The 27,685-nt window shown below is 35.7% G+C and overlaps 1 protein-coding gene and 1 long non-coding RNA gene across 2 annotated transcripts in view; one reads left to right on the top strand and one right to left on the bottom strand.

Annotated features, from left to right (window-relative positions):
- Window positions 1-350: 350 nt before the first annotated feature.
- On the bottom strand, window positions 351-1,054 carry LOC122138814. The gene is made up of 3 exons (XR_006155810.1): window positions 881-1,054; window positions 736-791; window positions 351-569 (listed from the first exon to the last, which is right to left on the bottom strand). It is a non-coding gene; the product is annotated as an uncharacterized LOC122138814 (long non-coding RNA).
- Window positions 1,055-13,690: 12,636 nt separating this feature from the next.
- Window positions 13,691-27,685, top strand: part of LOC109086139 (arf-GAP with coiled-coil, ANK repeat and PH domain-containing protein 3-like) — a 77,741-nt gene continuing 63,746 nt past the window's right edge. The window contains exon 1 of the mRNA XM_042733656.1: window positions 13,691-13,907. Coding sequence (XP_042589590.1) covers window positions 13,861-13,907 — 47 coding nt within the window. The 5' untranslated portion in view covers window positions 13,691-13,860. The remainder of the gene's footprint in view (window positions 13,908-27,685) is intronic.

Below are 27,685 nucleotides of genomic sequence, written 5' to 3'. Positions count from 1 at the left end.
AGCCCCAAGATCTATAAGGAAAAAATATATATAAACCATATTTAAAACTGATGTACTTTACATAGTGACTTCTTTAAAATGCATGATCTTGTGGAGGAATGGATAATTCTAGTGTATGGCTGATAGAACATACTGTGTACTGCACTGTATATTACTTGCTATTTAATAATGAGACAGCATGCATAATGTAACAAATCGCAGTAGTATTCTACACTCATCACATGAGCTTATTATTTTAAAAGTTTAATTCAGCAAGTGCAGTCCAGTTCGTACCATTTTGCGTTTTTAATCCAATTCAATGACATGGAGGCTCAGATCAAGGATATTGCATTTTGAGCCATGTTGTTCTGTGTAGTGTGCTGTGATTGTACATTTACAATTTACATACACATATAATGAGTATAGCGATATTGTGAACATTTCTTACCTGTATCTCTGTACTGTACATGGGTCAGAAACAGGCCGTGGGCTGGGGCCATCAGGTTTTGTGGGAGGGCCAGTGAATCTTGTGCTTCTAGCAGCTTCTGTATCTGACCAACAGCAACCAGCGCCCCAGTCATCCTCCACACCTGTGAGCACAAACATGTGTTTTGATTACATGATTATTACTGTTACCATCAAAGGCTAATCTACTGAAATGAAATAGTGCTGATTCACACATTTAACACTAGGAGGCAGACATCCTATAATGCAACATAAATATTCTATTCATAAGGAAACAAAGCCAGTACTTACCTGTCTGTATAAAAAAATACCTACTTTTAAAAGGGAGCTCCCAGAACTGAATATCTCTGAAAGAAAATAAACAAAAATTAAGCCTCCAAACATTAACAAAATTCCATGTGTGCAGAGATCCATGGGTGAAGAGTTAAGGCCTGACCTCTTTTGGGTTGTCTCCTTCACTCAGCGTATTATTTCTGCCTAATTCACGATGAGATTTGTTTGGACTGACTTCACAGAGACGCTAAATGAGATCGTCTGGCTCTCATTTAATCACGGCTTTGAATGAACAAACAGCCAGAGTGTGTTACATGAAGAGAGATAAGCATTCAACACCAACGCAAGGAAAACCTCAGAGGAAGCACATGAGTCTAAAATATAAAGCTGCGCTTCCAGAATAAAGACTAGGTGCAGAACAGAATAATAGTGCACTGCTTACTGTACTGCATTACTTTTAAAAAAATCATATGTGAAATAGTATGCAAATCTAAAATGTGATTTCAAAAATATTTGTAAAATATCCATGATTTTTTCAGTAGTGTGATGACTAAAAAGGACTTTAAAAAAATAAAAAAATAAATGTCTAAAATTATTTTTACATTTTTCATATATATATATATATTATTACTATGTAATTTCTTAATATTAAGCCTAAAATGTGTTTTAATGCCACTATTGATGAGGATTGCATGATCTTTGAATAATATCAGTCTTTAAATGCAAGAAATTTAAAGAGTACCTGAATTAAACTTGCAAAAGTTCCACTTTAGCACAATCAAATACTTCAGTATATCTTTAGTTGGACTTCAGCACTATTTCCACACAATTAAACTGCATTAAGTACAAAATTAGTTGTTCAAATTTATCAGACTTAAAGTATACCTGTTTAGTAAAAGTAGTCGCAGATTATTTTTCTATTAAGTACATACATATGTAAATGTATTTGAAGTCTACTTAACATGAAACAAATGTATTTGTTATTTTTCACTAGGGTAGTTCAATCTGAGAAACTACAGTAGCGTTGTCATAAATCCTAACATAAGTTAAGCTAACGCTAACTAGCAACGCCTTGACCCTTTATACAAGCATATCCTTTTTCACTAACAATAAAATCTAGGGTTACCTCATTAACTTTTTTTCTCTCTCCATATAACCAATCCTTTTAATGAACATCACTCTATTGTGGAGGAATATCTGATCTCATTAACTAAGTGACTGAACAAACATTTCATATCTAACTCATAATAATATGCATTTTCTAAACAGGTGCACCTGGACATCTAAGCTTTTCCATTTAGTAATTAATTCTTCTCCGTACTACATGTGGGCATATTCATGATGTTTCTGGTGTGATGTCCACTCAGTTCATTATGATTTAGAGGAATATGGCATTAATTTAAATACTTCTATAGCAACCTATACAAGTATAGGTTAACTGCATAACTTAAAAAAAAAACTGTTCACCCAAAAATTAACATCTTCTGATAATTTACTCATCCTCAGGCCAACCAAGATGTAGAGGAGTTTGTTTCTTCTTTAGAACAGATTTGGAGAAATTCAGCATTACATCACTGCAGTGAATGGGTGCCGTGAGAATGAGAGTCCAAACAGCTGATAAAAACATCACAATAATCCACAAGTAATACACACTGCTTCCGTGCATCAGTTAACGTCTTGTAAAGCGAAAAGCTGTTATAAATAACATGTTTTTAACTTTAAACCATAGCTTTTTGTAATACTACAACCAAAATTATTTAATACTACATTTCTCCAAATCTGTTCTGATGAAGAAACAATGCAGACAGTGACGTGTGTGTGTGTGGATGATAAATGCAGTCAGTCCCCTGCAGATCTTGAGATTAGTGTGAAACAATTTTCTCAATTATCAATGATAAAAACCCACGATATATTCATTTCAGGATTCTTAGATTCTTTGATTTGATTCTTTTGAAAAGTTCAAGAGAACAGCATTTATTCCAAAAAGAAATCTTTTGTAACATTATAAATGTCTTGACTGTGACTTTTGATCAATTAATGCATCCTTGCTGAATAAAAGCATTCATTTCTTTCAGTAGTTTCTGAACGCTGATGTGGACAGTACAAAAACAGCCACTCTACACCTCGTCTGACAAGCTGCTCAGGACAGACTGAATGAGCAGCCCGCTTTTGTCAACATCATGCTTTAGTCCAACATCTGTTGCCTAGCAACAGTCTCATTGCACATGCCTAACTGAAGAGACGACTGATGAAACACCAGCCTCAAAGACCGGTCATCCACTGTGCTATAAAGCCGCTTCGCCTTTCATACTGTGTGTTTGCATTTCAAATGTAAATACACAATATTTGCTGGTAATGACTAGTGGTTGAAGAACATAAGGCTTACTATATGAAGTCATAATTAGGGTTATTAATGGCCGAGAGGGTTTATGGCTGGAGAAGGAATTTATATTAGCAACTATTGACAGCATGTTGTAATTGCTGATCCATTAATCACAGATTGGACAAGCTCCGGCATATATCAATCTAGGAAATCAAAGGCTATTTATATGCTCCACATTTGCTCAATGAATCCCTCAACATGAAATAAAATGCTTTAAACAAATGACAGAATTAAATCTAGCAAATTGTGGGATAAACTGCATTAATTTCATTTTGGTAACTCTGAAATATATTATTGATTTGTGAATGACCATTACATCGACCAGGCCAATTAATCTGATTATATGAGTATATTGAGTAAAATAAATACAATCATGGGCAAGATTTTCAGAGAATATTAATTTGAAATTCAAGGAATAGTTCACCAAAATTCTGTCAGTATTTATTCACCCTCAAGTTGTTCCAAACGTATGAATTATCTTTCTGCTGACCACAAAAGAAGATATTTTGAAGAATGTTGGTCCCCACTGACTTCCATAGTATTTTTTCCATTCTATGGAAGCCAGTGGCTACCAGCAACTGTTTGGTCACCAGCATTCTTCAAAATATCTTCTTTTGTGTTCAGTAGAAGACATAAACTCTTACAAGTTTGGAACAGTTTTGAGGTTGAGTAAATCATGATTCATTTTTGGGTGAACTATTCCTTTCAGTCTAGCAGACTTCGATTATAGTGAAAAAATCTCAGAAGAAATAAATGAAGACATAAAGCCACACAGGTCAAGGAACGTTCAGATGAGCCTCTATAAACATATATTTTAAAGGAACTAATCCAGTTTCTGTGCATAGATTCTGAATGAGATGGAAAAGCAGCTGGAATGTGTGTGCATGAAGCAGACATAAGACGACTGTGGGTGTTGTTCTGCGTCACTACGAGCCCCAAGCTTATCTTGGCCTACTTTCCGGCTAAAAATGAAGAGAGTGGAAAAAATAGCATTAATGTTCACACGTCACCCTCTCACTCCAACGTTCCTCTGCTTCAAAAAAGACATCTGAGGCATGCGCTGCTCTTACAATGCATACTTTCCTCATCTGAGTTCTTTGGATTCAGTGTTGGCCTAGATAAGCGCTAATTATTTGCTTGCCCTTATGATGGCTCTTGTTTGTGAGTGTGTATAATTCATGTGCGGCTTCTTCCGCTGTGAATCAGAGTCGTGAGGATTTAGCCTCCATGACATGTGTGTAGTGATGCGGTTTTAGAGCATGTGCGGAAGAGCGGGGGCGGCACTCACATGTCTCGTAACGCCCAGCATAGGTCCCTCTTCATTACTGGCATTTCTGTGTGATGTCTGAGACCCAAAGCAAAGCGCTTCACATATGTGCGTGATACAGTCCTGTAGAGTGTGTGGAAGTGTGGACACTGTAAGCCCTGGTGATTCTGGGAAATGAGACAGAATGGCAGACACTGATTCAAATCTGGTAATGTACATATGTTTGTTTTGCAAATTTGCCCTCCCATTTACTCCCAAAAAGGTTCAAGTTAGTCCAGAGTAATCAAGACACTGGAGGAAATATCAAAACACTGGTTTCCATGTAAGAAAAACATTAGTCGCTCATCACTGAAATGCAGCTTGATATCATAACAAACAAATCTGGTTTATACTCGTGGTTGAGGACAGAACACAAGAGCAACATGGAAATGTGTTCATTCATCTCTTCAACACAACATATTCAAGGAAAGGAAATTTTGATGCACTGCTGAAACCATTTAATGATTTTAGCCAAAATTTTCAATAGTAAACTTATCTACTTCAAAGCCTCCTTTTGTCAAAGGCCCCAAAAGATGTTTATGTTACTTCTGCTACAATATCATAGATATATTTTAAAATAATTACAAATATTGTAATATCATCACACCCCTGGCTTGTTGGCTCTCTGTCTCTGCCTCGGGCTCCTCCTCCACCTGCTCCGCCGCCATTGGTCAGCCCCCTGGAGTCGGTGGCCATTCCTCCATGGCTCCTCCCACCGTCGCCTCCACCTTGGGCCGCTGTTATGGCTGTGGCCTGGGTCCTGCTGGGCTCCTCCTGCTCCAAGCTCCTCCTGTCTCCTCCCTGGCTCCTTCCTCCGTGGTCTCTGTCTGCCAGCCCCCTCCCCGGGGTCCGTCCTCCACCGGAGCCTCCTCCCAAGTTCCCACTCACGCCTCCTCCTGTTGTTGCCTAAGGTGCGAAGACGCACCTTCCAGGAGGGGAGCGAAATGTCAGGATTGGACCTGTTGTCATGTGTTTCAGTTCCTGTTTTGCCTTATTTGGTCTGTTTCCTGTCCTTGTTTAGTTGATTATTAGCTGATTCCCTGCACCTGTCTGTTTCTCATTATCCTGTCTTTTATAAGTCCCAGTCCTTTCTGTTCAGTTTTGTTGGGTCTACCAGTAATGTACGTGTGTCTTCCTCCTGTTTTCCATGTTGGATTTGCCACTGTGTTGGATTAATAATGACTTTTCCGATTATCCTCGGCTCCATGTTCCTTCTGGCAGCGTAGTGTTACAATGGCCTACCTATATATATTGACTGATTCGTTACTATTGTTTGGTAACACTTAACAGGTTCTATTTACATTAGTAAACTGCATTAGTTAACATGAAATAACATTGACTGCATTTATTAATCTTAGTTCATGTTCATTTAAACTTTTAATAATACATCATAAAATCAAAAGTTGTGGCTGCTAATATTATTTAATGCATTTTGTCTTTCTTTTGTAAAATATCTTTAATAAAATTATTTAACCTGTTAGGAGGACAACACTTTTTTTTTACTTACTAAATTATACATTGTGATAAAACCATATACCATGATAAAAGCTTCAACGACTATTGTGAAAATTTGATACTGTCACATACCTAATGTACATAGAATAGGACTATAAATAATTACATAATTAGCCTATTGAATAGAATCTAAAGCAAATTATTTAAAAATCTTGTGTACTTTCTGTATTCTGATAAATAAAATAATTGTGTTTGTAAATGTCAATATATCCCCTTATTAAGCTAAAACACATAATTTGAAAAATTAAATTAAATTAATTTTTTTTTAAATGTGCTCCTAAATTTTTCAACTTAGAATACATGTGCTCCTTGGGAAAAAGGTAAGCGTCAAGCCCTGATCACAGTATAATTGCAATATTTTATAAATCCTACATTTTAATATAACTGCAATTATTTAAACAATTACAAAAATAACTATTATTAATTTAATTCTATCTTTTAAAAAAAAAATTCATCATGGTTTACTTTTTTATTAACCAATGATAAAAAAAGGTTTTAGTTTTATATCAAAAATATAATTTTTTATTCTATAAAATACATAGTGCTTGACAAATATGTATATACATTTGTTTACATATAAAAATACACATAAAAGTGTAAATTTATATTATATTCATTAGAAGACATTTCAAACACTAGAAGTCACACTTCAAATCCCCTGTAGTATATCCATAGCACAGTACACAGTGATTGTTGTTAGGTGGTAAAGGAACAAATAAAAATATGATTTCAGATTTTAAGCCTTTCTGTGCCTCCCTTGGAAGTGTGCTGAGGGCCTCTAGTCAGTCTCGGTCCCCAGGTTGTGAACTACTGCTATAGACGTTAAAGATGGAATCAAACCACTTCTACAGACCTGTAGCAACACCTTAGCATCAGAGCAGTGAGTTTCGGATTTTCTTCAGAATGCATTCAAATCTAGTTTACATATTCAATATCATGTTTACAATGTGAAATACTATTTAAATAAATATAATTATAATAATAAGTTGAATAAACATACAACATGTGCAAAATCTGTTAGGTTTTACTAGATCCTGCTCCAAACACTGTCAGCTGCTGGAATGGTGGTCTTTATCGATTAAATAACATAGTGCCTCAATTTTCTCATTAAACATTTATGCAATACAGTCCCATGAGAGCTCCCTGAAGCGCATGACAGGGGGCTTCATCATCATTCATGAGAGGCACAATACGGATATTATACGAGCATATTAAAAATGGTACGTTTAATTATAGTGTCACAAAAGGTGATCAAGTTCAGAAGTCGCGCAAGTCATGTTCAAATCCAATGCACTTACTGTGATGAGGCCACGAGAGTCAAATGCTTTTATTATGATAACAGAAAATAACTTTTATAAAGAACAGACCACAGATGGGAGATTGACTATTAAAATAAAAAAGAAAACAAAAAAAAAGTTTTTTAAAACAATAAAAAAAAAAAAAAACATTCTAGATAGATAGATATAGATTCAAAATACATTCAAATAGAAAATAGCCACTTTAATTTGCCTTAGTGAACTTGAGACTTTCACAAACAATCAGATCTCCCTAAATTATACTATTTTTCATCAGTGGTCATTATGTGTCAGTGAGGATGCAGTCTCAGTGGTCAGTGAGTTCTAAACATAGGAAAGCCAGACAGAAAAGAGCACAGCTGCCAGAACACATCTCCAGCTAAAAGCACCATTATACTCTGACAGCATCTCTGCAGGGTTGCTGGGGCATTTTAGGTCTAATTTCCTGCAGTTTGCTCCTCTGCTCAGCACTCACAACACCAGATAAAGAAGAAGACATGCTCGGGCTCCCAGAGGAGTCTGTCTGTGGGTATTAATGATTTACCAGCAGAAACATGGAACAAAACACACAGAGCTGTGTGCCTTCAATATACAAGTTATTGTGACATATAAGGCAAATGTTAAATGAAAACAGAACTAAAGCTGTTAATACATTATTTTTTTTATTTTTTATTTTTTTTCATCCTGCAAGAAATCCCAGGTATCTGTGTAAGATGAACATGTTCTTACACAATTCGGAGTCAAATAGCAAACAAAAAAATATTAATATTAAGTGGAGAATTGAATTGCTTGTAATATATCTATTAGAATTTTTTTTTTTTTTTTTTTTTAAATAATGGGTCAGAGATGAAAATGGGTTTTCAAGCATCCCAAACAATTAAAGATTAATACAGCTTTTCAATTTTCAATTTCTATGTATATTAAATCACTTTTGTAAATTTAATTTGAGGCAGACACCAAAATGGGAAGTCGTCTTTGAGCCTAATTTATCAGTTTGAATTACACATTAACATATTATCATTCACTACTGTTCAAAGTTGGGATTGGTTAATTTTCTTTTATGGTCTTTTATACATTTTTCTAAAAATGTAAACAATTTTAATGTCACTTCAGTGATTTGTTGCTGTGTTACATTTAAAATAATACTAATACTAATAAATCGTACTGACCCCAAACTTTTGAATGGTATAGTTCCGGAAATATTAAATTATAATAAAAAATAATTTCTATAATAAAGTGCTACCAAATCATTTTCTTTTAAGGGTTTAAGTTGGTCACTAACAGCAAAGCAACATATAAGCACATCACAGGTTAACCTCACTACAGAGGATGTGTCAAGGTGACTTCGTAAAAGCAGTTTAATACAAGGAAGGTCCCCCTGGAGCATTATGTCCCTTGCACAACAGCGACTGGGGATCCCTTCAGGGGACTGAATTTTCAGAGAACTGGCCCTGATCTTTCACAACTACGCAACCTCCAAAAACTGCAGTAGATGTGAATTAGCCCTGTTCTGACCTCTGTGATATGACACAGAGTATGGCATTGTCTGAAAGCTTGTTAAAAGAAAACCTTTGAGAGGGTAATGCCTTATTTCTCCCTTATAACCTGATGTCACATTTTCTATTTTGGCGTGTTATAATATATATATATAGTCTCCGGTTTTTCGTTTCCTTAAGAATTCCATTGGAATGAACATTCAGAAATCATCCTAATATGCTGATTTGGTGCTCAAGAAACATTTTAATTATTATCAGTGCTAAAAACATAAATTCATAAGAACAGGATTTTATCAAATATTATTTATTTGTAAGAATGCAAAGGTTTTTATTTTCACTTTTGATCAATTTAATGCATCCTTACTGAAAAAAGGTATTCATTTCTTAATTTCTTAAATATTTACAATATTTTATTTGTAAAAAAAAAAAAAAAAAAAAAAGCATTCAGCTTATTAAATCCCTTAAAAGACTTCCACCTTATGGTTCTGCTTTCAAGTAGAAGTGTAAGGCATAGACCAGGTCTTGCTCTGGCAGCGGTGGCTTGTTTCCTCTCCGCTGGATATCTACAAGTGCAGAGTTACACAAGGCGTGCACACCAGTGTCTGTTCTACTGGAGATGACCACTGACACCTCATACACCGGCTTTAGTTTCTGCACAGCACTCTACACACAAAAAACAAACCTGAGTATCCTGGAATCCAGCATGATTCGAATATTCCAAAAGCCACCTTGTGGGATTGAATGGAAGCAGAAAACCTGACCATATGTACAGAGGAGTTCACATGCTTGATGTCCCAAATTTGCAAAATTGTATTCATTTTTCTCATTCATTTAAAACATCATGCTTTTACTGTTTTAGATTTCTTAAAGGAGTAGTTCACCCAAAATGAAAATTTGCTGGAAATTTACTCACCCTCGACCATAAAAGATCAGTTTGTTTATTCATTGGAACAGATTTGGAGAAATTTAGCATGACATCACTTGCTCACCAATGGACCTTTTCACTGGAGGAAGAGTTATTATGGATTGTGCACTGGCATTTTGACCGATTTAAAGTTAAACACCTCAGTGATGGATTTGTTTCTTACAAGCACACAGCTTATCACTTCACAAGACTTCCACAAGATGATGGACTGGAGTGGTGTGGATTACTTGTGTTTTTTTCAGCTGTTTGGACTCTCGTTCTGACGGCACCCATTCACTTGAGTGAAGTAATGCTGAATTTCCGAGAATCTTTTCAGCAAATTTTCATTTTTGATTAAACTATTCCTTTAAAACATTATTTCCGGGTTTAAATAAGATTCTAAATCCCAGATGTTTTCAGACATTTAACTGAACATATAAAGAGAGATCATATCACATATGAATATTTCATAACTGAAACTTTATCAGAGGTTTTAAGTCTCTTCTAAAACCCTTTCATCATTACTGTAATATTGTAATAAAAGGCATGCTAGCACACACATATTATGAGTGTGCTTCTGTAAATGGACATTAAAAACTAAGTCAACTGTAATTTACATAATTATAACACTGATAATGTGTGGGAATAAAAAAAAGAAATCAGAGACTGTTAGTGGAGTTTTGTTCAAGGGGAACATGGTTTCCCTTTACATTTTATTGACAATACTCAGTTTGCGGTGGTTTTATATTAAACAAAACCTCTACTCAGCATCTTTGACATAAATGTCTTGTAGAATTTCCATCTGCAGGACAGCTCTGATCACATCATGACATTATACATATATATATTTCTGGCTTAGAGAGATATAAAAATATAACCTTTGAATAAAATACAACTTGACTTTGGGCAATCATTCTTAACCCTACAAAGCCTACTGTATCATATTATATACATTAATTTCCAAAGCCTCTAAATGATCAACTTTGCTATAAAAAACTGTTATACATAACCTTCTATATGCATTGTATTAAATGCATACTGATTTTATTTTATAAAGTAAGCATAAGAATAACTTTTATATTGATATAGATGAACACTATCTGGACTGAAGCAACTTCAGTTATCTTATATACATCATTATTTAGAAATATTTAGTTAAAATGTGAGCATCAAATAGGATACATTAGCCTTCTGAGATCTTTCAATCATCACTGTATTGCACTGATTATATGTTTTTCTCCCACGATTAAAACAAGCCTTTGCTTATAAAACAAAACATGTACTGTATATGTCACCTAACAAAGAAATATTATTGGGAGATATAATGACATTTTATTTAAGTAGTCTGTTAAAAAATATCTCACTGATTTACATTACAAGCAAATCAGAACTGCATATTATCTTTGATTTTCTCTCTGTATATAGGAAAATATTCTCCTATTCCATAATATATGTGTCATTAAAGCCTGATGTGTGTGTGTGTATATATATTGTATTGTACATATATATATTATATATATATATATATATATATATATATGTATGTATGTATGTATGTATGTATGTTATTATTATTATTATTTTAAATATACATAGACTGTTTAATTTCTTTTTTAAATCACTTTTATTTCATGTATCAGGCTTTACTTGGGTTAACTAAAATATTTGGCAAAAGTAGAGACCATCCAAACCATGCAACAACAACTGTCTGTCTTGCCAACAGAAAGGCATCACACAAAAGGATTGTACCGCAGTATATTTATATTCCATTTCCAAAAGAAATGCAATTTAATGAACAGACGTTGTGTTGGAGAGGATGGCAGATGTTTTGAGGCAAGCAACAGTGAGAGGATTTGAATGCAGATGAGTGAAATAGAGAACTGGAACAACAACCACATGCAGTGGTTTGATTTTTGTGTCAAAAAAAAAAAAAAAAAAAAATTACATTTTCTTAGCGAAACAGCCAAATATTTGCATATGGAAAAACTATCTGAGGCTGTTTTAAACACACAGCAATTGCTTTGAATCGTCAGGCAGAGAGTGACCTCTAAATGATTCCCCACTGCCTACAGCTTGAGCTGCTGGTGCTTTCATCACGGCAGAGAAAGACAAGCAGATATTTACCGCATTAATGTGCTGCTATAGCAGATCAATAGAAGAAAGCGTGAGTGTGGTTGTCATAGAGACACACCTATATTTGGTCCCTGCATATTGGAGAAAGATTAAATAACGGGCGGAGGATTTATGCATGCTTTCTGATCTATTCGCTTAATGTTTGTCAGTACGAGGCGTTAACGGGATTGGAAAAGCAGTAGCGGATGTATCCTACGGAAGTCAATAAAAAAGATTAATCAGATGTTGGACATAACTAATAAATAATACTGTAAAACACACAACACCAGTCATGTTCAACACATATTACAGCCATGTGCGTGAAACCCCACCGCTGTCTGACATTTAGAAGCCAAAGCGATGCCTGTTTTAAAAAAAAGCCATTTAAATGTCAAGCTATTCAAAACATATATCATTTCAGCCTTTAGATCGGTTTACTTTGCAAAGAGTAATAATATGTATGCAATGTTTGGTTTGGTTTGAAAATAATCATTTTCTATGTGTTGGAAGATTTAAGGCAGTATCGGAGGACGACAAAAACAGTTCAAAAAATCCATTTCCACAATCGCGGGAGCAGAGAGAGACGTGACGTCAGCATCGACGCAAGAGGCGGACCAAACTCAAAGCTCTTCTAGGTACACTGTTAAAGGGATACTCCATCCCAAAATGAAAATTTTGTCATTATTCACTTACCCCCATGTCGTTCCAAACTCGTAAAAACTTCGTTCGTCTTCGGAACACAATTTAAGATATTTTGGATGAAAACCGTGAGGCTTGAGACTGTCCCATAGACTGCCAAGTAAATAACAGTGTCATTTTGGGGAATCTGAGCAGTACGCAGGCAGAGTACGCTCTTCTGTGTCAGCTGCGCCACAAAAATTTGCCAAAATGGTGCTACGCTGATTTGGAGTGACACAGAGGAGAGGAATTGTTGAATAAAGTCATTATTTTTGTTTTATTCGCGTACAAAAAGTATTCTCATCACTTCATAATGTTGTGGTTGAATCACTGATGGCAGATGGAGTATTCTGATGATGCTTTTCATACTATCCTGTACCTTGACAGTGTTACTTATTTGGCAGTCTATGGGACAGTCTCAAGCCTCCCGGTTTTCATCCAAAATATCTTAAATTTTGTTCCAAAGACGAACAAAGCTTTTATGGGTTTGGAATGACATGGGGGTAAGTGATTAATGACAAAATGTTTATTTTGGGATGGAGTGTCCCTTTAAAACATTGAATGAATGAATGAATGAATGAATGAATGAATGAATGAATAAATAAATATTTTTATAAAAATTGTGATATGAAATGTCAGTTTTGTGGAATGCAGAAGCAAACTATTGTTGATTTATTGTTGTAATTGCATTGCTAGTAGAATAGCCTATTTTAAATTTTTATAGAAGATTTTTCAACAGTCTTGAACACAAAAATTCTAAAAAATAATATTTAGTAGAAAAGGATTACGTTTTTTATTAATTAAATATTCAATATTAGTATTAATTAAATATTCAAATGATATATATTGCTGTTAAACGATTAATCGCGATTAATCCCCCCCCCCCCCCAAAAGAAAAAATATTTACATAATATGTGTGTGTGTACTGTGTATATATAGGCTATTATGTATATATAATTAAAAACACATGCATGTATATTTTTAAGAAAAATATGTTGTTTATATATTAAACATATTTATATATAATATACATATAAGAATATAAATGTATATACATGTATTTTGAATAATATTAATAATATTGAATAAAGTATATACTGTTTGTGTGTGTGTGTGTGTGTGTGTGTGTGTGTATAGAAATAAAAATAATTGAAATAAACACACACACCAACATCAAATATTCCAAATCTACACTGAGGTTTGGTGTATGTGATGAACTACAGTAAAATATATATGGGATGCATTTTGGAGGACGCTCCCTTATATTGTTCTGCCGCATGTTTGTTGACGGTCCCTTAGCTCGCGCAGCGCTGAAACTGATCCTCACAGATCTGTAGCAGTGTGTCACTGGTTCACCGGGGAGAGAGATACAATCGCGCTTCACAATTTGGCGTATTACAGCCACCGGCAATGCTTTGCAAAATTTTTAACTGAAAGACGGAATAACAGCAAAAATGACGGTGGATTTTGAGGAATGTATTAAAGATTCACCCCGATTCAGGTGAGAACACAGCTGGCGCCTGTTTGCATGTGAACGCTCAGATTCGCCGCTGATGTGTTTATGGTTTATTGTGAGAGATCAAACGGGATGCATGATTGTGGATCTGGTTTAATTTTAAAACACGACGAGTCTCAAATCAGGTCGGGCTTTGTGTCTGTTTAATGTAGGCTGTAACAATATTGTCTTAAAACATGTAGACACTACATAGTGAGCTGGCTGGCTACACAGGCAGCATTTTGGGACATCGCTCGGCATCTTTCTAGGTTATGAGAGCATCGCCGTGTTCTTCAGGGACCAGTTGAATGAATGAGGGCTTTTTAAGGACACGGAGTAGCTCAGTATGGCTGATCTGATGTATAATTGTGTTACAGATGTTGGTGGATGCTGTGCTTAGTCATTTAAATGAGATTAATCGGTCGTTTTTAATGCAAAAGCGTCACATGAATCCGAATGCAGTGATGATGTTCAGATGAATTCATGAAGGGGGCGTTGCGCTCTACACGCCAAGTATCATGATTATTAATGCAGAGACACTGCATTTACATGATTCATGAAGGCTGTGGTCATCTGTCTCTGCAACATGAATTATCACAATAGTTGTAATTGGAAATAGGATGAACTACAGTAAAATAATGGGGTGCGTTTTGAAGGACGCACCCTTCTGCCGCATATTTGCGTGTATGATGCATGTGCACATTAATAAGCTACAGAAAAATTAAATGGAGTCATTGATACTTAAGATTTTATCTTGTTATCTGAGATCAGAGTACAGTCATTTAGTAGTCATTGTTATTAATCATAACAGTCATCAGCAGACTCACTCTTTTTTCAAAGGCAACTGGTTCTTTTGCAATAAATAAACAAGCTAATTATTGTTTGCAGATGTTTATTTTAGTTATTAAGTGTCACAGAGAACAGAACAGAATTAAAACATTGATTCTCAACCATGGCTTCAGCAAACTTCCAAACTCCAAAGGGACCTCAAGATGACTTAAAAAAAAGAGTTTAAATCCCAAACAACTACAAATCTAAGTATTTCTCATTTTAATTTACGCTCTCAACAACCTTTTTTTTTTGTTTGCTTTTTTAAATGTGATTTGCAGCTGGGAAAAGTCATGTAAATTAATAAAATTTTCTAACTACGTGAACTGGGGGAAGAATGGTATAGAAACTATTTTCACTAACAATTACAAAGAAATGGCAAGTAACACATTGCATTAAACATGAAAATTTAAATCATAATCTTGTAAATCGTACTCAGTCTTTGTTGTACTGTATGTGCAACTTATTGTTAAAAAGACAAGGAATAAAGATGCGTTTTGAGTGATTTAAAAAGAGCAAGTGAAGATGTCTACAAACAAACCTGTATTTTTCTACTTTCTGTATTCATTCTGTGGAACCAAATATGAGAAACTTTGGAGAATGTTCTAGTTGCTCTTTTCCATATAATTGCGGTGAATGGGAACTAAAGGGCTTACAATCACATAAAATGGTTCAAACTAACTGTTCAAATGTTCTCAGGATTATAAAATAACTATGTGTGATGAACAGACTGAAATTTAATTATTTGTTATTCAAATCTTCTTGAAGCATTCATGAGAGTAAAGTAGCCATGTCCATCTTTTTGTGCTTTCTATGAAACGGTTGACCCTATTAAAATAAATAAATACATAAATAAAAATAAATAATCTCATTAATTTACCAACTGGACCGTTATTTTATTTCAGTAGGGGCTTTCGCACCGCTTTAGTTCCAGAACTAAATGTACAATACTGGGATGATTTTGCACAAACTATTTCCCAGTACCATTTAAAGGGTTGCATTCACACAGAGAGTGTGTTCTAGGACGTGACGTAGGCTGGTCGCCAGCGATGTCATTTGTGCGCAGCGTTCAACAACGGAAACAAAGAAGAACAACGTAACAACAGGAGGATGGAGGACGCTGTGATCGGAGCTGTGTTTTTGTTATGTCTCGAGGGTTTCACAATAACGGACATGGAATGTCGACATATACGTAAAGCAAATGAAAGAACAGAAATGAGAACTAAGAATCTCTAACGACAACTGGCAGTGCTACATGTGCTACAGTGAGGGCGTTTTCGTATGCATTTGGCCAATCAATGTATACTTACATCACGGGTAGTACCAGTTGTGCTGGTTAGACCCTGTTTTGGAGTAGGAGCTAATTTGGTTCTCAAAAAAGGCAGTCCAGTACTAAAATTGAACCCAGTTCCGGCGGTGCGAAAACGCCCAAAAGTGGGTAGTTCCCACTGATCTATAATATAGAACAGTGGTAGTTCCACAATTAGTTCTGGTACTTTGAAAAGGTTCCTGCGGTGCAAAAGGCCCTAATGGCTGACTGAATCAGCCAGTTGCAATTGAATCACGAGATAAAGAATTTTAGTCTATATATCTTATAGCTTCAAAAGACTTTTTGGACTGCTTTTGTGATATTTTTACCAGGACATTCATCCAGAGAACAAATAAAGCCTGGTTTTGGTAAATTTTAATTTTGGCTGAACTATTTATTTATTTTCTAGCCCTGGTGGTCTATTTATTAGCAGGAATTATGGCAATATAAACTGGTTAGATTTTGAATGCTGTCATTGTTTTCAGTGCAGTGAGAGTCTTGGTTTCAGTAGTTCAGTCAGCACATGTGCAGCTTTCAGCACGGGCAGATTCACTTCAGATGATTTCGGATGAGGTGAGTCACAGCTCTTGCCGGTTGTGTGAATCTGATCCGTCATCATACATGATTGTTCAGAAGGCCACAGGAGATACTGGACTTGTTCTCCTTCAGTTCAGTTCATCTGTAATCTTCCATGTCAGACATTGAGGCGTCGTGAACTTCATTCTACAGCAGTAATATTCAGTACTCCATCATGCACTAGACATTTATCCAGCAAACTGTCAGTGCTTTGCCCTTCCCTGCCTCTTTGTGCCTCTGAGGCTTCAAGGACTTTTGAAAGGCAGGCAGCAGGGTTATGGAGATGTGGAGTCTCTGAGGGGTTGATGTTCTGGGCAGACATCCAGTATTCCCAGCTTCACTGATGCTTAAGGGCTAACACACTCTAGGGACCATACCAGAAGAGCCAGACAGTAGATTTTGGTGAAAAGTGACTGTTTATCTACATGACCCTAAATGGAACAAGAATGGATGGATAGATTTATGTTGTCATAAAGTGTCCTTTACATTCAGTGCATTCAGACACTCTTGTTTCTTTTTTGCTTTTTTTCTCTCCTTATTTTAGAACACACCACCTTTTGACGTTGTGACATTTCAGACAGTCTCTTGAAGGAAAGGAAGATCATTTAAAAGTACTTTTTACACTTCAAAAAATTCTTAGTACCTGTGCACATTTTATTGGACTAGAAAAGTTGATTTATTCTACATTTCGAGGACAAGGTCACATGACCAACACAAACTTCAGACAAATTTATCTCGGTCTGTACATACTCCAGAGTTGTTTGTCGCTGGTGGTCTTTGCACTTGACCACTTTGCACTTGTTTACTTGCATGAAGTAATTCAGGTATTTGGGCCAAATGTTTAGTAGGAGCATGAATGGCACTTTAAAAAAGTTTCATTACTCAATGTGACACACTTTAAGTGTCATAAAAATGCAACAGAGCTTTTAACATTTTGAAATATAAACTTCTAGATTTCTGTTTAGTAGCTGACAACATAATGTAGTAATTGTGGAGCTTTTAATTAATTATATGTAATATCTAATTAATTTAATTGACGATGGAAAATTTTCCATCTTGTACATTTCTAAACATGGAAAATGACGTTTAGCGTCAAATGCTGTTCTGAAGCGGTATAAGAGATAAATTGTGTCCCAAATGGCACATTATACACTATGCACTTAAACATTAAGAATTTAAGCACTATGTACTTAACTGTGTACTTTAATAAGGTTATTCTGTCATTTATAATCAGAATCTGTTAGCTCCTCCCAGGGCTCTAGACTAACTTTTTGCACAAAAGTTAGGTGCATCCAAATTTTCAACCACATTGCATTTAACACCGCAGTTTTACAAGTTCACTTTTTTTAAAATTGCTGTCCATATAGGCAATACTGACTTGTAAATGATTAACTAACAATCTGGTCAACATAATGTTCTTTATTTGAAGCACAATTCTACAAGAAAGGTAACTTACTGAAAAAAGTGTTGGTGCTTAAAGTGCTTCACTGAGCTGAAATTTAAACTTAAAACATCTTAAGATAAATGAAATAAAAAGAAAATCTAAGTTAAGTGTTTTAAGGGCTTCAAACTGAACATCTCATGGCTCAATGTCCTATGGACTATCCTCCATTGCAGTCACATGCCCCTCGGATGGCCAACTCCTGTAGTTTGGCCTTCTTGATATTTGGCCTTGGCTAAACCAGCTGGCCACACTCTCTCTAGCAGCAAAATCTTCCAGACTTGGCCCCTCTACACTGATTCTTTTCAGATCTTCCACTGTGTCTGAATGAAGGGATGCTCTAGTGTCTGATTTAAACAGCTAAACAGTCCCTAAACAGCTTATACTACTATCTCAGCTATTACAATAGTTCAGTTTTGTATGTAATAGCAAAGTGATTGTATTTCATTTCATTTTTTTATTAAGTTAATTTAGAAAAAAGTTTGGAGCATTTTTTGTTTGTTAAATATAAGTTTTATTTTATTTTTATTTTTTTAAAGTAACGACCAAGCGGCCAGCGTTAGACAGCGAACCTCTGTTTGATCAATTTAGCCTTCTCAAATCATCACGACTCGCCTAAAATAAAATCTATAAAACAGTTCAAGCATATAACAATGTTTAAACGTTAGACCCAGATAAATGTGCGCTTTATCCAATAGTTTGTGCGGAGACGCTTCAGGACATGGAGACGCCAGCGCGATCACTTGCATTTTTTTTTCAGTAGATACGCCATAATTTTTGCACATAAATGTAAGAGTAATACAGCATTCGTAACTGCAAAGGGTCTTTTATTTGTGTGCACCCACAATATCAACAAAACGTTGTGCTTTTATAAAATAAAGAAAACAAACACGATGCACTTTCTGCGTCTTGTCTTTAACAGCAGTACAAAAATGAACCAAACCTCAGTGAAAACATGCCTCACAGACATGATAAATTTATCTATAGAAAGCTTTAAATGATTACTTAATGAAATAAAACAAATCGAAAACAAAAACTCTTTCATTATAATCATAATCCGTAAAGATGCACTTCTCTCTAATGGTGCAACTAATGAGATGGCGAGTCCGGATCAGCAACTTCATCCTTGCGACACAGACTCAGAAAACACTAGTTTATTAGTAAATAATTGAAATATCTTCTTACTATTTCCCCCTGTCACATTTATGGTAATTACTTTTGCTGGTGCTTTGCGGCAAGGTTGAGTCTATTGTGTGTATTTGAACGGAGAACTGTTCAGCTGCGCTGCTGCTGGCGAGACAATAAACACCATCGAGCTGCTCTTGACATCGTGTTGTTTCCACCAGTGCGGCAATTTTTTTTTCATTACTAATTGATGGATGTGTAAAATATAAAAGTAAAGAGAAGTCTAAAACAGGCGGGAGGCCTGGCCCGCGTCTGAACTATGACGTGAAAATTATCCCGAAGCCCGACTCGAGGGGCGTAAAAAAGTTGGGGTCCGTCGGGCTCGGGCTGAAATATAGAGCTCTAGTGTCTGTTGTTGAACCACAGGGAGACTTTCAGAGTCGCGGAGACATTTTGTTTTTTCCCTCGAACGGCTGGTCACACCGGTGCGACCTCTGATTTTTTTAGTCGCACCATTGAGAAATTAGGTTGCATGTGTGACCAAATTGGCACTCTACCCAGACAGCAACATAGTGTTGGCCCAGATTTGGCCCACATCTGGCCCGTGTGAAATCCATGCGGGCGGGATCTGGGCCGACACTGCATACTGTCTGGGTAGAGCCCTGCCTCCCCCTCCGCTACATAATTAAAGCTGTGACAGTTGAGTGCATGAAGTGTACAACATTCCACACTTAACTTTTCTCGGTTATTTAAGTGCCTCGTCCATATGCTTTTTCTTTTTGGAATTTTCAGTGTGAGCAACACTTTATACAACAATTCGGCATAAAATAGTGCACAAGTACCCGATTTGGGATGCAACTAGTGTGGGTTTAGACATTTAGCAGGACAGTCTTGTGCACTTACATCCCTAAAGTGGCACAAGTTGAGGTATTGGAATAGGCCCTTGTGCAGTATACTGTACGGTCTGATGTAACATAACGTAAACACCATAATGCTCCAGACCTGGTGGGGGCAGCAGAGAGGCTAATGCTGTTGATTTAAAAGCCAAATAAGAGTAAGCAAAACATTAGCATGCCAAATGCAAAGAATTTATGTACTTTTACTCTGATTATTATATACAAAATGAGTTATAAAAATGTAAAATAGCATGAACTAAACTGAATTTCATAGCATGCAGTGTGATGAGGATATGTGACAATAATATAGCATTCTTCTGTTTGAAAAGTTTATGATTGGTTAAAGAAGTAGGCTACTTTTACACATACTGTTTAAAAAAGTAGTAGGCAGTATACAATGTATACTTAGTACGCTAGTATTCCATTCTGAACATAGCACACAAGACAGTATTTCTGCTTTTGGTGGCAATCACTCATAAGATTTAGTTTTAGCTTTGCTAAAAACTACAGTAAAAATGACATTAAAGTTACTCATTTGTCTAAATAAAGTATTAGACATTACCAAAGGAATCAAAGGAATTTGTCTAGTTTCCTCTAAAATCACGATTTCCAGTTAGAAAGTGACTGGAGCATCTACAGAAACAGTCAGCTCCTGGAGGAATACTCTGTTTCACACAAAACATGATCCTCCACTGAGTCACTCAAGCCAAAATAAAAAACAAAAAGGAACAGAACAGAATTGGCGGGAACTGCAGTGTGTATGTGGACATGCTGACAGACAGCTGGCTGCTGTTGTATAACACAGCGAATCTGGGACGTGGAGAGTAGGAGGCAGGAACCAAAATGATCTGCCCATTCATTTAAGTAGGCTGTCAGCTTTAGGAAAGGTGGAGGTGCAAACATGGTTTCTGCATGCTATAACCTGCAGGCAGGATCAGGGCACGCCAGAACGGAGTATTTGGGGAAATCAGGTGTGGCTGCAGTACATACTGCACTAAAGAGATTATTGCATAAAATACAGTAAGCTGATTGAAATACAGATATATCAAGGTGGATAACCTAAGGTGTACAGCAACAGCAAAACCAACATGAATTTAAGCATGATGAACAATTCATGCAGTTTAATTCTCAACCAATGCACACTCTAATTTCAATCATCACTTAGCAAACAATGTTCCCTCTAATTTTTTTTCTTGCTGAGCAAAACTTTTCTCTATTGGGCGGACATTTCGGCCATCTGTGCAAAAACATTATTTATACCAGACATGTACAGCGCGCACAAAAAAAAGTGTGTAACTTTTAACTTTAATGTGCTATTTGTATTTAATTTGACCTGCAAAATGATGTACATTTTAGATTACCTGAGAAAACTTTATACTATATTATATATATATATATATATATATATATATATATATATATATATATATATATATATATACAGTATAATACACTGCCATTCAAAAGTTTGGGGATCAATAATGTTTATTAAATAAGTTTCTTATGCTCATCAAGGGTGTATCTATTTGATAAAAATATTGAATATTATTTCACAAAATAATATTGTGAAATATTATTGCAATTTAAAATAAAAAGTTTTCTATTTTAATATACTTTAAAATATTAATTTATTCCTATGAAGCAAAGCAATTTTCAGAATCATTTCTCCAGTCTTCGTTGTCACATGATCCTTCACAAATCATTCTAATATGCTGATTTATAATCAATGTTGGAAACAGTTGTGCTGCATAATATTTTTTTGGGACTTGGTGGTATTTTTTCGGGATTCTTTGATAAAAAAAAGTTAAAAAGGACAGTGTTTATTCAAAATAGAAATTTTGTATTACAATATACACTACTAAAATGTTTGTGGTCAATATTTTTTTTTTTTTCTTTTTTTAAAGAAATTAATACTTTTATTCAGCAAGAATGTGTTAAATGGATAAAAAGTGATAATAAAAGACATATTTTTAGAAAAGATTACTATTTTGAATAAATGCTGTTCTTTTTAACTTTTTATTAATCTAAGAATCAAAGAAAAAAGTTAAAACGTTCAAAAAAAAAAAAAAGTAAAAATATTAAGCAGCACAACATATTCATCACTGATGATAAATTAGCAGATTAGAATGATTTCTGAAGGATAATATGACACTGAAGGCTGGAGTAATGATGCTGAAATTCAGCTTTGCTCCACGGGAATAAATGATATTTTAAAGTATATTAAAACAGGAAACCAATATTAGAAATTGCAATAATGTTTCACAATATTACTGTTTTTTTCTTCTGTATTTTCGATAAAAAATAAATACATCCTTGATGAAGCAGAGACTCCATTAAAAAACAAGGTCAATTATTTATTAGGTTAATAATATAGGCCTAACATAATATAATATCAAAAACAAACTGAAGCATTTAAACTAATAGAATAGAATAGAATAGAATAGAATAGAATAGAATAGAATAGAATAGAATAGAATAGAAACTGAAGCATTTAAACTGAGATCTATAAGTTAAATATAAAAAAAAAAAAAAAAAACGTGAACGTCAATTCTTCTATAGCTATCTAAACATCCCTATGATGTACAGTTTGCACACTAAACCTGTGTGACTGTAAATGTCTCTGAGTTTTGTTACCGTTCTGTGCCCATCATCCGCTGTTTCCAGCACTTAATCAAGCCACTCTTCTTTAATACATGATGACGTTTTATTTCACATGTCATTGCGTTTGCGTCGGCTCTCGAGTTGAGCTATTTCGTAGGCTACGCAACCATTAAATATTCGGTTTCAACAGCGACTCATTTGGCGCACATCATTCCCTTTCTATGAAACTGTAAACCGCATTCACCGGTTCTAACTCTTAACGTGATATCAACTCTACAGCGGTTTACCCGAGCATTGCAATTCATTCGCTTTCGCAAATAGCTTTCCCAACTCATTTATGCGTGTGCGCGGCACATTATTTCTTCTGCGCGGCAGCGGTGGAAGAAGTGCGCGGCCGCGCGCGCGCGCTTCAAGCAGCAGGTTGGTTACACGCAACCTTGAATTCTGTGTGATGGCAGAGGTTTTTTTCAAGCAGCAGGTTGGTTACCAATAGGAGTGTAAGAATATTTCAATCAAACTGAAAAATCGCCACCCAAATAGTGAATCAAATAGTAAATTGGAGTTACAACTTAAGCTAAATGTACATCACAGGTAGGGTTGCAAAGGGGTGAAAAATTTCTGGTAAATTTCCTGAAACTTTCCAAAAATCCCTGGCATATTCCAAAAACTTCTGGAATGTTTCAGAAATTTTCCGGAAATTTTCCACCTAATCACAAGAAAACCTAATCACAGGCTTTGCCATCTCATGTGCCTGTGTCATTCTGCAACCATACATCCAGCCCGCTAGATGGCGCTGTCAATTACAGGAACAAGGCGCAGAAGACGTTTGTTTATCACCATGCAGTGGCAGCAATGTTAACGAATAGACTAAAATTTATAAGCATTTACTGGAATTCTCTTAAAATTTAGCTGCTGTTTCATGTTGCTATATAAATAAACAAATATATTAAGTTTTTAGATCTGTAGATTCATTTATGATTTGAGCTTTATCCTGTGTGATCAGCCTTACCATTTTCATTGGAAGCTCTATTACATTAATTTCCAATGGATTTGACATTATGTGAATATAATGAACTGAAAACAATGCCCTTTTTTCTATTTCGCAAAGAGTTTTTAGCAGCAATCGAGTAACAGTTGAACTTAAAAGACTTCATGATGTGCATGCATGATGGAGCACAAATATATTTACAGGATTTTTAAAAATATATGTCTATTATATTAGTTGTAGAACTTCATATTTACCTTGAATTGTATTTCTTTAAAGATGATTTTGCTGATTTGTGATCTTGCAAATCACTGAAAACATAGTTTTGTACTATGCAAAGTTTCATTGCACAGGATACGCACTTAGAAACATGCGCTTTGCTTGACAATGTGTGGTATTTCAGTGTTTAACCGTCCAAATGCAATATGAAGGCATCATTTATGCCATTTGGAACGTGTTACATATTGGATACACAAATCTCTCTTACTAGCAGATGGTGGCTTTTAAATGCTCACGTGTGATTTGTATGTGTCCATTGCAAAGAGCCCTTTCTCTGTGAAAGCGGTTAAAGGGATACTCCATCCCAAAATGAAAATTTTGTCATTAATCACTTACCTCATGTCGTTCCAAACCCATAAAATCCTCGTTCGTCTTCGGAACACAATTTAAGATATTTTGGATAAAAACCGGGAGGCTTGTGACTGTCCCATTCACTGCCAAGTAAATTACACTATCAAAGTCCAGAAGAGTATGAAAGACATCATCAGAATAATCCATCTGCCATCAGCGGTTCAACTGTAACATTATGAAGCGACGAGAATACTATTTGAATGCGAAGAAAACAAAAATAACTTTCAGATGCCGAAAGCACTTTTTAATTAGTGCTTGTAATGCGTTTCTTTGCTTTATATTTGCCTGTTTGTTATTTAGTTGTTACAATTCTTAACATAAATTTGTTTTGATTTATTATTAATTTGTAATTATTTTAAAAAGTAGCCTACTTATTAGTAACTTAATTTTAAAAAATGCACAAATAAATATGATATTTAAGGTCGGTAAACTAATTAATTAATTAATAAGACAAAAATTTAGCTCAAGAATCAGTTTGGAATCAGATTGTGATTCCCCGATAGGAATCGGATCGGATCGTGATGTGCCTCAATATTGCCACTCCTACCGCTGGCCCTGTTGAGAGTGACTGGCCCTCTATTGTGAGGTCTGCTTTTGTGAATGTATTTTCAAGAAAGCTGTGTCAGTGAATGTAAGCGCAACAACATGTGGCAAACAGTTTTCCACCACAGCCTTTTCAGAAATTCAAAAGTAAAGTCATTCACACACCTGTCACAATACCCTTCATTCAGTCTTACTTTATGACCGCCAGCGGCCTCTTATTTGACAAAGCTGTAGAACTGGCATGTGACCACTCCTATCACACCTGCCTTACACAGAAATGTGCACGTTTACACACAGTGGCCCACAACGGTCAAGGTTTCACTCTGATGTGTGTGGCAGGTTTACAGTAAACCTCATTACATCCTCTGTGGATGAAAACAGAGGCATCAAACAACAAAATCAAGTTTGTCTCAAGAAGTCACAGAGGGTGAATTGAGTAAACCATTCTTACAAACTTAATTCACACTGTTGTTACACCTGACAGCACACTCAGCGCTGTCAAAACAGGCTCCAAAGATGCCAAAAACAAGTGATGACCTTTTAGACAGACTCTCAAATGCTTTCACTGAGCGCCACAACACTATATTTTCTGTTTGGTCACTGTAGTTACAGGAAACCACCACTTTTCTCTGGGATCCCACAGTGAGGAAAACAGACAGATAAGGGGTTGTGACCCTGGAACACAGTCTGTGTTTCTAATGCATGGACTTTCTTAATCGGCTGACTGGAATGCATGAGAAGAATGTATGGGTTAAGATGACAAGGAACGGATCGGGAGAACATGATACGAGCATTTTGCCATAATGCTCAAACCATCCTTTAGCACACCACCTGGTCTTTGCTGCTCCTAAATTCACTTTTGTAGTGAATTTGTAGTGAATTTCCATCTATACAATCTCTGTAGTGTTTGTATAGATGGAAAAATATGAATTGCTGTATTTGAATCATGGCGACACTTTTATTGTTTGTAAATTTATGTGAAGTGGGGAAAAAATAAGCCTTGAGATAACTGTAAAGCTTTTTTCTATAAAACTACAGAAAATAAAATTTCTATAAAATTGCACCTAAAAACGTTTCAAGTGGACCAAAACCTTTCATCAAATTTCCTAAAACCAAAGCAATACCCGCTCTTTATCTGAAATCTGAATATTTTTTTGAATAAAACTTTCCATTGATGTATGGTTTGTTAGGACAATATTTGGCCGAGATACAACTATTGAAAGTCTGGAATCTGAGTGCGCAAAAAACTCAAAATATTGAGAAAATTGCCTTTAAACCTGTCCAAATGAAGTTCTTAGCAATGCATATATATATATATATATATATATATATATATATATATACTGTATATGTGTCAGTGTCGTATGATAAACAATAACTTTGTTACAACTAAAATCAAATTGTATCAAACTGAATTCAATTTCCATTTTGTCAAACAGTTATAAAAAAGGTTAATATACCATGGCAGCCCTTGTGTGACATCTTGCTTCACTTCTGTTTCAGTTTTTATATCCCTGCTATTACTACCATTGCGAACCACGCATCACACACTATAGGCAGCGCAATCCTAACAGCCTGCATATTTTGTCTATGTCTGCTAATACTCTACTTTCTATTTCTATTGGTCTCTGGAATTGTCACTCTGCAGTAAACAAAGCATATTTCATTACATCTATTACTAGTCATTCAAGACTGAACCTCATGGTCCTGACAGAGACCTGGATCAAACCAGAGGACAGGAATAATTTCTCATTTTCCCACGCTCCCCATCTGACTGAACGAGGTGGAGGTACTGGCATGCATATCTTTAATGATTGAAAATGTATTAATTTACCTTCTCTGGGTATTAATAGCTCCTTTGAATCACATTCAGTCACTATGACCCACCCTTTTAAAATCTATTTTGTAGTTGTTTATCAACCCCCAGGACCACAAGGTAAGTTCTTGAATGAAGTAGATGTGCTGCTCTCAACCTTTCCTAAGGATGGTACTCCCCTAGTTATGCTTGGAGACTTCAACATCCACCTAGATAAACCTCAAGCTGCAGACTACTACACTCTGCTTGCCTCTTTTGATCTCAAGAGTGTTAACTACAGCAACCAACTGGACCTTATTTGCACACAACAGTACTCCACTGATCATGTACTGTACTGGTTACTCCACTGCACACCTCGGATCACTTCCTCCTCACTCTTAACTTCAGCATGGTTCCTGACACAACACATACCTCTCCACATGTCATCTTTCGACATAACCTATGCTCACTCTCACCCTCCCGGCTATCTGCTATGGTTTCATCTTCATTTCCTCCCCCTTACCAGTTATAATCTCTTGATGCTAACTGTGCTACTGATACTTTCTGCTCCACTCTTACATCTTGTTCAGACACTGTCTGCCCCTTATCTTCCAGGCCACCCCGTACCACTCCTTTTGCCCCTTGGCTGTCTGATGTTCTCCACGAACATCCCTCAGGTCTGCTGAAAGGGTATGGCTCAAATAAAAAAAATCCTACTGACCCAAATGTGTATCAGTCACTCCTCTCTTCCTTCTCTGCTAATGTTTCCACTGCTAAAAGGACCTACTATCATAACAAAATTAACAATTTGTCTAACTCTTGCATGCTCATTAAAACATTTTTCTCCCTCTTTTGTCCTCCTCCTCCCCCTCCTTCATCTACTCTATTAATAAAATTAGAACCATCAGTGCACAATTTTCCACTCCACAATCTGTGAAGCACATCTTACCAGCAAAAGTACACTCGTTCACATCCTTCTCTTCACTCTCTGAGGAAGAAGTCTCCAAACTCATATTTTCTAATCATTCTACTACTTGTCCGCTTGATCCTATTCC

Source organism: Cyprinus carpio, chromosome B11, assembly GCF_018340385.1.
Source record: "Cyprinus carpio isolate SPL01 chromosome B11, ASM1834038v1, whole genome shotgun sequence".
In the NCBI taxonomy this organism is placed as follows: domain Eukaryota; kingdom Metazoa; phylum Chordata; class Actinopteri; order Cypriniformes; family Cyprinidae; genus Cyprinus; species Cyprinus carpio.
Note: the sequence above shows the minus strand (reverse complement) of the source record. Positions and strands in the feature narration are given on the sequence as shown.